At 39.7% G+C, this 13,247-nt stretch overlaps 1 protein-coding gene across 2 annotated transcripts in view; it reads right to left on the bottom strand.

The window, feature by feature from the left end:
• The window catches only part of ITGA1 (integrin subunit alpha 1), a 169,189-nt gene that overhangs the window by 13,417 nt on the left and 142,525 nt on the right, over nt 1–13,247 (bottom strand). For both annotated transcript variants that reach the window (XM_041747906.1, XM_041747907.1), the window contains exons 24-27: nt 10,519–10,632; nt 8,204–8,308; nt 7,937–8,041; nt 206–298 (exon numbers count right to left, since the gene is read on the bottom strand). In XM_041747906.1, the coding sequence (XP_041603840.1) occupies nt 206–298; nt 7,937–8,041; nt 8,204–8,308; nt 10,519–10,632 (417 nt within the window). The remainder of the gene's footprint in view (nt 1–205; nt 299–7,936; nt 8,042–8,203; nt 8,309–10,518; nt 10,633–13,247) is intronic.

Below are 13,247 nucleotides of genomic sequence, written 5' to 3'. Positions count from 1 at the left end.
TAAATATCATGATTTTTCCCAGTTTCTTACAAAGAAAACTGAAATCACACTCGAAGCTAATTAAGTATAATTTGAAGCAAAAAGTGTCTGTTACTTAGTGACTAGCTAGTCATTGTTTTAGGTTCTATAAGCAATTATAATACATTATGTCACAAAATTCAGAGTGAAATGTATAATGTTTTTCAAAACTTAGAGCTGCACTTACTTCTCTTTTTTGATTGCCAGTACTTAAAATCAGGGATGTATTTTCGCTTTGAAGGTCTGCTCTTACAGTAAGATTTAAGCTGGAAAAACGTGCCTGAAAAGAAAACAGGATATATTTTCAATATATTATGCTAATCACAGTGAGAGCTAGTCATGTGTGAGTAGTAAAATTTTTTAAAATTGGGATTTACCTGAGAGATTTAAAAACACTGGTTTTGTTAACATTCTAATGGAACTGGTGGTTTCAAATGATGACCCATCCCTCTTTTCTCTACTCAAATTGTCACTTAGATCCTTGTTATAGAACGGAACAATTTTCTAAATCATTTCCTTCAGATTTATCATTAGCAAAAATAAACCTCAAACCCTGCCTCCCTTTCATATAGCTAGGTACACTCTAGTAATGAACTTTATATAGGAGCTTGTGTAGGATTACACATTATACATGAAATTGCCAATATCCAACAGTCTGTGACTTACAAAAATAGCAACTTTAATATGATCAAGCCTAAAAAATGGAAATCTCATATAATTAACCAAACACTTCTAAGAGAGAAAGAAATCATATAAAATACAAAGGATTAAGTTTTATTTTTTTTTTTTTATTTATTTTTTTTTTTATTAATTAACTTTTATTGGTGTTTAATTTACCAACATACAGAAAAACACCCAGTGCTCATCCCGTCAAGTGTCCACCTCAGTGCCCGTCACCCATTCCCCTCCAACACCCGCCCTCCTCCCCTTCCACCACCCCTAGTTCGTTTCCCCGAGTTAGGAGTCTTTATGTTCTGTCTCCCTTCCTGATATTTCCCAACATTTCTTTTCCCTTCCTTTATATTCCCTTTCACTATTATTCATATTCCCCAAATGAATGAGAACATACACTGTTTGTCCTTCTCCGATTGACTTATTTCACTCAGCATAATACCCTCCAGTTCCATCCACGTTGAAGCAAATGGTGGGTATTTGTCGTTTCTAATTGCTGAGTAATATTCCATTGTATACATAAACCACATCTTCTTTATCCATTCATCTTTCGATGGACACCGAGGCTCCTTCCACAGTTTGGCTATTGTGGCCATTGCTGATAGAAACATCGGGGTGCAGGTGTCCCGACGTTTCATTGCATCTGAATCTTTGGGGTAAATCCCCAACAGTGCAATTGCTGGGTCGTAGGGCAGGTCTATTTTTAACTCTTTGAGGAACCTCCACACAGTTTTCCAGAGTGGCTGCACCAGTTCACATTCCCACCAACAGTGTAAGAGGGTTCCCTTTTCTCCGCATCCTCTCCAACATTTGTTGTTTCCTGCCTTGTTAATTTTCCCCATTCTCACTGGTGTGAGGTGGTATCTCATTGTGGTTTTGATTTGTATTTCCCTGATGGCAAGTGATGCAGAGCATTTTCTCATGTGCATGCTGGCCATGTCCATGTCTTCCTCTGTGAGATTTCTCTTCATGTCTTTTGCCCATTTCATGATTGGATTGTTTGTTTCTTTGGTGTTGAGTTTAATAAGTTCTTTATAGATTTTGGAAACTAGCCCTTTATCTGATATGTCATTTGCAAATATCTTCTCCCATTCTGTAGGTTGTCTTTTAGTTTTGTTGACTGTATCCTTTGCTGTGCAAAAGCTTCTTATCTTGATGAAGTCCCAATAGTTCATTTTTGCTTTTGTTTCTTTTGCCTTCGTGGATGTATCTTGCAAGAAGTTACTGTGGCCAAGTTCAAAAAGGGTGTTGCCTGTGTTCTCCTCTAGGATTTTGATGGAATCTTGTCTCACATTTAGATCTCTCATCCATTTTGAGTTTATCTTTGTGTATGGTGAAAGAGAGTGGTCCAGTTTCATTCTTCTGCATGTGGATGTCCAATTTTCCCAGCACCATTTATTGAAGAGACTGTCTTTCTTCCAATGGATAGTCTTTCCTCCTTTATCGAATATTAGATGGCCGTACATTTCAGGGTCCACTTCTGGGTTCTCTATTCTGTTCCATTGATCTATGTGTCTGTTTTTGTGCCAGTACCACACTGTCTTGATGACCACAGCTTTGTAATACAACCTGAAATCTGGCATTGTGATGCCCCCAGCTAAGGTTTTCTTTTTTAATATTCCCCTGGCTATTTGGGGTCTTTTCTGATTCCACACAAATCTTAAAATAATTTGTTCTAACTCTCTGAAGAAAGTCCATGGTATTTTGATAGGGATTGCATTAAACGTATAAATTGCCCTGGGTAACATTGACATTTTTACAATATTAATTCTGCCAATCCATGAGCATGGAATATTTTTCCATCTCTTTGTGTCTTCCTCAATTTCTTTCAGAAGTGTTCTATAGTTTTTAGGGTATAGATCTTTTACCTCTTTGGTTAGGTTTATTCCTAGGTATCTTATGCTTTTGGGTGCAATTGTAAATGGGATTGACTCCTTAATTTCTCTTTCTTCAGTCTCATTGTTAGTGTATAGAAATGCCATTGATTTCTGGGCATTGATTTTGTATCCTGCCACGCTACCAAATTGCTGTATGAGTTCTAGCAATCTGGGGGTGGAGGCTTTTGGGTTTTCTATGTAGAGTATCATGTCATCGGCGAAGAGGGAGAGTTTGACTTCTTCTTTGCCAATTTGAATGCCTTTAATGTCTTTTTGTTGTCTGATTGCTGAGGCGAGGACTTCCAGAACTATGTTGAACAGCAGTGGTGAGAGTGGACATCCCTGTCTTGTTCCTGATCTTAGGGGAAAGGCTCCCAGGGCTTCCCCATTGAGAATGATATTTGCTGTGGGCTTTTCGTAGATGGCTTTTAAGATGTCGAGGAAAGTTCCCTCTATCCCAACACTCTGAAGGGTTTTGATCAGGAATGGATGCTGTATTTTGTCAAATGCTTTCTCTGCATCTAATGAGAGTATCATATGGTTCTTGGTTTTTCTCTTGCTGATATGATGAATCACATTGATGGTTTTACGAGTGTTGAACCAGCCTTGTGTCCCAGGGATAAATCCTACTTGGTCATGGTGAATAATTTTCTTAATGTGTTGTTGGATCCTATTGGCTAGTATCTTGTTGAGAATTTTTGCATCCATGTTCATCAGGGATATTGGTCTGTAATTCTCCTTTTTGGTGGGGTCTTTGTCTGGTTTCGGAATTAAGGTGATGCTGGCCTCATAGAACGAATTTGGAAGTACTCCATCTCTTTCTATCTTTCCAAACAGCTTTAGTAGAATAGGTATGATTTCTTCTTTAAACGTTTGATAGAATTCCCCTGGGAAGCCATCTGGCCCTGGACTCTTGTGTCTTGGGAGGTTTTTGATGACTGCTTCGATTTCCTCCCTGGTTATTGGCCTGTTCAGGTTTTCTATTTCTTCCTGCTCCAGTTTTGGTAGTTTGTGGCTTTCCAGGAATGCGTCCATTTCTTCTAGATTTCCTAATTTATTGGCGTACAGCTGTTCATAATATGTTTTTAAAATCGTTTGTATTTCCTTGGTGTTGGTAGTGATGTCCCCTTTCTCATTCATGATTTTATTAATTTGAGTCTTCTCTCTCTTCTTTTTAATAAGATTGGCTAATGGTTTATCTATCTTATTAATTCTTTCAAAGAACCAACTCCTGGTTCTGTTGATCTGTTCCACAGTTCTTTTGGTCTCGATATCATTGAGTTCTGCTCGAATTTTAATTAACTCTCTTCTTCTGCTGGGGGTGGGGTCTATTTGTTGCTTTTTCTCTAGTTCCTTTATGTGTAAGGTGAGCTTTTGAATTTGAGATCTTTCCAGTCTTTGAATGGATGCTTGTATTGCGATGTATTTCCCCCTCAGGACTGCTTTTGCTGCATCCCAAAGATTTTGAACGGTTGTATCTTCATTTTCATTAGTTTCCATGAATCTTTTTAATTCTTCCTTAATTTCCTGGTTGACCTTTTCATCTTTTAGCAGGATGGTCCTTAACCTCCACGTGTTTGTGGTCCTTCCATATTTCTTGTTGTGATTAAGTTCTAATTTCAAGGCATTATGGTCTGAGAATATACAGGGGACTATCCCGATCTTTTGGTATCGGTTCAGACCCGATTTGTGACCCAGTATGTGGTCTATTCTGGAGAAAGTTCCATGTGCACTTGAGAAGAATGTGTATTCAGTTGAGTTTGGATGTAAAGTTCTGTAGATATCTGTGAAATCCATCTGGTCCAGTGTATCATTTAAAGCTCTCGTTTCTTTGGAGATGTTGTGCTTAGAAGACCTATCCAGGGTAGAAAGAGCTAGATTGAAGTCACCAAGTATAAGTGTATTATTATCAAGGTATTTCTTGAGTTTGGTTATTAATTGGTTTAAATATTTGGCAGCTCCCACATTCGGGGCATATATATTGAGGAGTGTTAAGTCCTCTTGTTGGATAGATCCTTTGAGTATGAGATAGTGTCCCTCTTCATCTCTCACTATAGTCTTCGGGGTAAATTTTAATTTATCTGATATAAGGATGGCAACCCCTGCTTTCTTTTGAGGACCATTTGAATGGTAAATGGTTCTCCAACCTTTTATTTTCAGGTTGTAGGTGTCCTTCTGTCTAAAATGAGTCTCTTGTAGACAGCAAATAGATGGGTCCTGCTTTTTTATCCAGTCTGAAACCCTGCGCCTTTTGATGGGGTCATTAAGCCCGTTCACATTCAGAGTTACTATTGATAGATATGAGTTTAGTGTCATCATATCTATTCAGTCCTTGTTTTTGTGGATTGTTCCACTGAACTTCTTCTTAAAGGGGAATTTTAAGAGTCCCCCTTAAAATTTCTTGCAGAGCTGGTTTGGAGGTTACATATTCTTTCAGTTCCTGCCTGTCTTGGAAGCTCTTTATCTCTCCTTCCATTTTGAATGAAAGCCTTGCGGGGTAAAGTATTCTTGGTTGCATGTTCTTTTCATTTAGGACCCTGAATATATCCTGCCAGCCCTTTCTGGCCTGCCAGGTCTCTGTGGAGAGGTCTGCTGTTACCCTAATATTCCTCCCCATAAAAGTCAGGGACTTTTTTTCTCTTGCTGCTTTAAGGATCTTCTCCTTATCTTTGGAATTTGCAAGCTTCACTATTAAATGTCGAGGTGTTGAACGGTTTTTGTTGATTTTAGGGGGGGATCTCTCTATTTCCTGGATCTGAATGCCTGTTTCCCTTCCCAGATTCGGAAAGTTTTCAGCTAGGATTTGTTCAAATACATATTCTGGCCCTCTGTCCCTTTCCACGCCCTCGGGAACCCCAATTAAACGTAGGTTTTTCTTCCTCAGGCTATCATTTATTTCCCTTAATCTATCCTCATGGTCTTTTAATTGCCTGTCTCTTTTTTCCTCAGTTTCCCTCTTTGCCATCAACTTGTCTTCTATGTCACTCACTCGTTCTTCCACCTCGTCAAGCCTCGTCGTTAGGACTTCTAGCTTGGATTGCATCTCATTTAATTGATTTTTAATTTCTGCCTGATTAGATCTAAATTCTGCAGTCATGAAGTCTCTTGAGTCCTTTATGGTTTTTTCTAGAGCCACCAGTAGCTGTAAAATAGTGCTTCTGAATTGGCTTTCTGAAATTGAATTGTAATCCATATTTTGTAACTCTGTGGGAGAGTGGGCTGTTTCTGATTCTTTTTTTTGAGGGGTTTTCCTTCTAGTCATTTTGCTTAGTGCAGAGTGGCCAAAAACAAGTTGTATTGGGAAAAGGAGAAAAAGAGAGAGAAGGAAAGAAAAGAGAAAAAGAAAAAAGAGAAAGAAGAAAAAAATAGGGGAAAAAGAGAAGAAAAAGAAAGAAAAAGAAAGAAAGGAGAAAAAAGAAAAAAGGGGGGGTGGGGGAAGCAATCAGAAATCAAGAAGAAAGAGAGAAAAAAAAAGCACAAAAAAAAACAAAACAAAAAAAAACAAAAACAAAAACAAAAAAACAAAAAACAAAAAAAACCACGGGGGAGTATCTTCCGATTCTGTGTAGTTTAAGTCCCTTGATTTCCCTTGGAACTGGTCCGTCTCGCTGGTCTTCTGGGGGAGGGGCCTGCTGTGCTGATTCTCAGGTGTTAGCACTTGGGGGAGCTGCTCTGCCCCTGCCTGGTGCAGGGCTCGGTGGGGGTTGTTCACCCCGTGAGGCCCCGGGAGGAAGCCACAGTGGCAGGGGGCAGCTCTGGGACCCTGGATCCAGCCCCCGCAGTAGCTCCGGGGCTCTCCTTCTGCAGGGCCTGGGGGCTCCGGGGCGGGGCCGCTGATCTGCTCAGTTCCAGGCAGGAGCGTCCTTGCTGTCCTGGGCCCTCCCGGCCTCTGCCTGTCCCGGGGGAGGCCGGATCCTGGGCTGTGTCCCGGCGCCCTGTGCTCCGGGGCCTGCGCTGTTGGATTCGCGCTCCCGGCGGTGCAGCCCCCTCCGCGGAGCCGCCGCCCGAGCCTCTCCGAGCTGTTCCCGGAGCCGCGCAGCCCCCTCCGCGCGGAGCTTCTTCCTCTGCGCGAGCCGCCGCCGCTGAGCTGTTCCCAGAGCCGCGCAGCCCCCTCCGCGGAGCCGCCGCCCGAGCCTCTCCGAGCTGTTCCCGGAGCCGCGCCGCCCCCTCCGCGGAGCTTCTTCCTCCGCCCGAGCCGCCGCCGCCGAGCTGTTCCCGGAGCCCCGCAGCCCCCTCCGCGGAGCCGCCGCCCGAGCCCCTCCGAGCTGCTCCGGGTCCCGCCGAGCGCTGCAGCCCTTAGGGAGCTCGGCGCATCTCCCGGGGCGCAGTTCCTCTGTTACTGTCCCAGGGAGCCCGAGGGCGTCCCCGCCCTCCTGGGGATCCTGCTCCAATTCCCGGGGAGCCCCTTTCCGCGGGGAAGGTTGGTGCAGCTCCTGCTCCTCCGGGACGGGGCTCTCCTGTCCTGGGGACACTCGCCCCGGCCTCAGCCCGGCTCCTCGCGGGGCCCCTCCCCCTTGGAGGCCTTTTGTGTCTTTATCTCTTTTTCCCCGTCTTCCTACCTTGATAGAAGCGCGAACTCTTCTCACTGTAGCGTTCCAGCTGGTCTCTCTTTAAATCTCAGGCCGAATTCGTAGGTTTTCAGGATGATTGGATGGTTTTCTAGGTAATTTGCTGAGGACAGGTGACCTGGAGACCCTGCTCCTCCGCCATCTTGCCCCTCCCCTCCAAAGGATTAAGTTTTAAAGTAACTTGTTGTCAGACAGATTTGACTATTAGGAGCTAAAAAAAAAATCTTTCTATTTTACTTATATATGTGTGTATATATATATGTGTGTGTATATATATATAGTGTATATAAATATATGTGTATATACAGTATATATAAATGTGTGTGTATATATGCATCCTATATATAGGATGTATATATATATGTATATAAAGTCTGATCTAATACAATGAGTCCATAATAAAGGTTAGCTCTATTTGCTAATAATGGTGTCAAGGAGTCAAGCATTGTCTCTCTACAGTTCTTTGTCTCTTAACTGATTTCTACAGTATTAAGATAAATACAAACTTTTATACTGTATCAGTGTTTATTTCTAGAGGTGCAAAAAAAAAAAAAGAAAAAGAATAAGAGAGACAAAAAAAAAGTATACATCTGGAAGGGGATCTTGGAGATAACTTAGTTACTAACAAACAAGATGAGACCCAAATAGTTGGTTAAGTAGAGCTAGGACTTAGACCATATTTTCTTATACTTCCAGTTCTTTCTACAAAGGCATTCTGTTTTGCATATACTAAGTAATGAACAAATTCAATAATTTGAATTCAATAATTCAATAATTGCAGAGAAAAATGCAATCACTTACTTTTATAAAAGTTGGTTTCCATACGATAAGTGAAACATTGATTTGGCTCATGTCAGAAGGAATCAAATTACATGTAATGGTAGCAAATTTACATGTACTGCAGTCCTGTTTAAATGTTCAGAAGTATATATTAATATCTTTGCCATTTGATAAAAAGATACCATATTAAAATATTCTATAAGATAGCTATTTTTAGGTTTATAGTGAATATATTCAGTTAAAAAACATGAGATAAAACTAGCACTTGTCTTGGTTATCTGAATTTACCGGAATTGTGCCTCGTTTGAGATCTTCAGATTTGGATATAATCGTTTTCTTCCCAGAGTTGACACCAAGAGGGTCCTGAAGACTACTGGGTCTGCAGTTTGCATTCTAAGAAATGAAAATATTTTTTTATCAGACAATGCCAGATGTCAGAGGGAAAAATGACTTGTATAACAACGTGAAGAATCTGTGAGTGACAGCTATTGTCACAGATGACAGATCCATCTTTGGGTGTGTGCGATATGGAAGAAACCATTCTGTGGCAGTCATATACACTCACTCCCAGATAATCATTACTGTTAGCATGCTACTTTTAAATTGTCATAGATATCAGTGAGGTTGTTATAAAAAAGTAAGGATGCTAGTGGAACTTAATATTGAGTAAGTAATACACTCATTATTTTATTGTTTTCATCAAACATTAGTTGTAATTTCCCATAACACAGAGAAAAGAAATGAAAACTATACTGAAAAAAGGGTTAGCATTTATTATTCAATATGATGGCTTATATGATGGTTTGTGAAACAAGCAAAAAAAAAAGAGGGGCTTTCATCTGTATTTATGTACTCATCCAATAATATTTTAGGAGTCTCTAAACATCAGGGGTAAGATACATGGTTTTTGTGGGAGGAAGATGTAAGTAGGCAGTTCTATAAATGTTAAAATGCCATGTTAATAAGACAGCTCATTCTTGGATGGTTTTACTAGACTTACTCTAATAAGATAATGTATCAAGACACTCTACATCCTTGATAGAAGGTAATAAGGATAAAGTTCATAAGTAATAGGAAAAACACAATAGGAAAAGTACAGTCTTTCTACATCCTCACAAACCTGCTTTTTTGGATTAGAGAGCAATGGTAGAGGTTTAATTTTTCTTTGCTTTTAGGGAGACATTTAAATATTATAATCCAACTGTCACTGTTCCTCTTCTAACAGCAAATACTCTTGACTTCTGAGAATATATTAACTTAAAAAATCTCTAAAGAGAAGACAGATTGTCAAATGCTGATGATATGCATATATTACTTCAATATTTGTTGTGATTTTCTATGTCTGAGAGACTGAACCATAACAATTTACCACACTGACTCATTCAAAGTTATAGGTACAAAGTGGGTGTGATACTGCTATTATTTGGGATACGTGAAAAAATAGTACTGGACTGTTTTATGTGCAGCTGTGTGTGTGTGCTTAGGAGTACCTAAGAAGTCTCCTTATAGAGCTGTTTGATCACCTCAAATTAAAGCTGTAACAAGCATTTTAAGGCATCAGTCAACAAGTAGTTGTCTAAAATCTACTCTAGTGGATTGAACAGTATTCCAAAAAGACATGCCCAAGTCCAAGGACCTGGAACCTGCGAATATGACCTTGTTTGGAGACAGGGTCATTTTGGGACACTTGGGTTGCTCAGTTAGTTAAGTGTCTGCCTTCAGCTCAGGTCATGATCTCCAGGTTCTAGGATCAAGCCCTGAGTCAGGCTCCCTGATCAGCGGGGAGTCTGCCTCTCCCTCTGCCCTGCTCCTGTGCTCTCTCTTTCTCTCCCTCTCAGACATATAGATAAAGTAAAAGGAAACAGGGTCATTCAGATGTAATTAAGGATCTCCAGATGAGGTTGTCCTGGACTTAGGATGGGCTCTCAAATTCACTGATGAATTTGCTATAAAAAAAGGGGCAAAGACACAGAAACACAAGGAAGACAGGCATGTGAAGACAGAGGCAGAGACTGCAGTTATGTTGCCAGAAGCTACGGCATGCCAAGGGCTGATAGTAGCCACCAGAAGCTAAGAGAGAGGCATGGAACAGATGTCCCTGTGAGCCTCCTCACAGAGGGAATGAGCATTGTTGACACGGATTGTAGACTCTGGCCTCCAGGACTGTTAAAGAATAAATTCTGTTGTTTCTAGCCACCCACTTGGGATAATTTATTACCATAGCAGTTGTAGGAAGCTAACACATCTACCAAGTAGCCAGTGGAAGTTATTATTTAAAATTTTCTAGGGATCCCTGGGTGGCGCAGTGGTTTGGCGCCTGCCTTTGACCCAGGGCGCGATCCTGGAGACCCGGGATCGAATCCCACGTCGGGCTCCCGGTGCATGAAGCCTGCTTCTCCCTCTGCCTATGTCTCTGCCTCTCTCTCTCTCTCTGTGTGACTATAATAAATAAATAAAAAATAAAAAAAAATTTTTTCTAAATGCTTCTCCAGGTCACTTTGGTAAAGCTCTTTTATCACAAGCGGCATACAGAACAAAAGGCTTTAAATACAAATTGAAAAAAATAGCAATAATGATGTAATTCCAAGGCACACATGACTTACATTAGAAGATGACCATCCACTTGGGTATAGCACAGGATAACCATCTGATGTCAAGTTGGGAAATGAAATTGACAGCTTAAGTTCTGGCATTGGAAAATGTCCACTCTTTCTAATCTACAGGAAAAAAATTTAAAAGGTAAAGGTAAATTAAGTTGTGTAATATTTTGAATCTGAAAGTGAATGCAGACAGTTTATGGTGCTGGACAGAGACCTGGCACAATTATAAAAGCAAAAAATAGGGATGTTTAATAGTGGCCATATGTATCAGCTACAATGTATATTGTTCCTTCATCCTCCCACTCCCAAAATAGGACTGGGATTAAGGAATATCAGAATTAAAATTTTATGTCAATTTACTATGCTTATATCTTTTTGGACATACTAGTCTTGGGAAGGAGGGAGGTCATTTACTTGATCCACTCAGAAGAGGTGATCATATTTTGTTTGCCTCAACCAGTTTGTCATAACCCCTTAGGCCCACAAATCATTTCTCAGCCCAGTTACCTGAGATCTTCTATCACTCTGCACAGGCAAACCAGATATCTATCTTCTTCCCTTCACTATCCTATCTCCAGCCAGGGCTACTGTGTCAATAATGATTGATAATCTAATTGGATGAGAGTCACATTGACTCTCCTCTTGATGCACATCTGCTTTTATCCACTAAACTACAATTCCCACTTACTATCACATCATGCCACTAGAGGTGAGTGTATCTCATAGGGAAGGAAACCTAGGCAGGATGAAATTCAGCAGGAAGCTGAATTCATTCAAAGGTCTCCACAGGTATTAGAGGTGCAATCGAATTGGAGCAGCCAGGTGCCATGGCCTTCACACCCTCCCTGGGCTGAATTCTTAGGTGAGTAGGGAGCTCTTTAATCTACAGATGCCAGAAAATCCAACTGATCTAACTGAGTCTTCGGAAATGAGAGTTACACAGATTTGAAGCATTCCCTGTGGTTGCCAAAAACTAAATGCATCCTTTAATCTTGGAATTCTAGGAATTCCTGACCAGCTGTGCCTGGCCTCTTAATCATGCTCCTAGACTCTTGCCACTTCTTATTGTAATATGCCTTAAATTTGCCTGCCACGGCCTCCCAGTCTAATTTCATGTTTCTTGCTAAATAGTAAAAAATCATGCAATCTCTAATTAACATTTATTTTTTTCTGATTAAAAACAAGGTTCTTTACTGAAACATTGGAAAAATACTGAAAATAAACAAGAAGTAAGTGTTCTATAATTCTACCACACTGGTAACACTTTAGCATACAACTTACCTGTTTGCATATATTATAAAATCTGCATCATATAAAATACAAAATCTGGCACCTCACCTGTAAAATGTATTGCTATGGTGTTTCCCCATAAACTGAGAAATTCTTTGAGAATATGACTTTCATTAGTGGCTTACTAGTAACCACAATATCAATATTTATTTATGTTTAACACTTACTATATTCTATACACTGTGCTAATTTTCTTATTTGTATTATTGCCTTTAATCCTGTTAACAGCCCAATAAGGTAGATTCTCTTAATATACCTATATAACCTATAAGGAAACAAGGTTAGAATGAGAATAAAGAATTTCCAAGATCACAGAGCTAGTAAATAGCAGAATTAAGTTTTTTTTTAAATCTAAAATGTGCCCTCTTTAGCAGTCTCTCCATTGATTAATATCTGATAAATTATTAAGCAATTTTATGTGGTTAACTTTTCAAATGTGCCTAGGTTTCAATTTTTAAACTACTATAAATGACACTGAACTGTATAAGCTAGGGGTGCCTGGTTGGCTCATTCAGAAGAGCATATGACTCTTGATTTTTGGGTAGTGAGTTTGAGCCCCATGTTGGCTTGTAAAGATGAATAAATAAATAAATAAATAAATAAATTAATTAATTAATTAACTAACTAAAAAAACAGAATATCTCTGAGAATAAATCTTTGTATTACCTATAATTTTCCATGGTACATTTCTAGCAGTAAATTCATTCAATGAGTCTCACCTAAGAAAAGGTTCACATGGTTTTTCAATTTCATTACTCCAATTTCAGATTTTATCCCAGCAAAATAATAAGATACAAAAGGTTATGGTCAGGGATATTTTTAACAGTATTATTTATATTAACATTATTTATAATAGTTTGAGAGTACCTGTTTCAAGTTTGGACCTTAGTAACAACATATGAAGATTTATAATATTCAAAATTAATTCCTTCCTTCCTTCCTTCCTTCCTTCCTTCCTTCCTTCCTTCCTTCCTTTCCTTCCTCCTCCCTCCTCCCTCCTCCCTCCCTCCCCTCCCTCCCCTCCCTCCCTCCTTGTGTTTTGCTGAATTCTTTAATCTGGGAAAAGCAAATGGAGGCAGAAGAACTTGACAGCCTAAATTTCAAAAATTTATCTCAGTAATGAAGTGATTGGCATTCATGCTTGTCATAGAAATTTTAGCAAGGAGCACAAATAAAAACAATGGAATGAATCTTGAGAGCATACATTTATTTCACTTTGTAAGAGAACTTCTTTTTCCACTGTTGGCAATTCCCAAAGAGATTGAGACTATTTTCACCTATAATAATGTTGCATTATTTCATACTTCTGAATATACATTTAAGCCCATCATTTGAATCGGACCCTCATTTACTTGAATAATATTAACCCAAGTCTGTGTCTGTAAATAGGCATTACCTAAAATGAAAGTCTGGTTCAACTCCATAATTGTTTGCTATATGGT

Source organism: Vulpes lagopus, chromosome 3 (genome assembly GCF_018345385.1).
Source record: "Vulpes lagopus strain Blue_001 chromosome 3, ASM1834538v1, whole genome shotgun sequence".
In the NCBI taxonomy this organism is placed as follows: domain Eukaryota; kingdom Metazoa; phylum Chordata; class Mammalia; order Carnivora; family Canidae; genus Vulpes; species Vulpes lagopus.
This window is presented reverse-complemented; position numbering and strand designations above follow the sequence as displayed.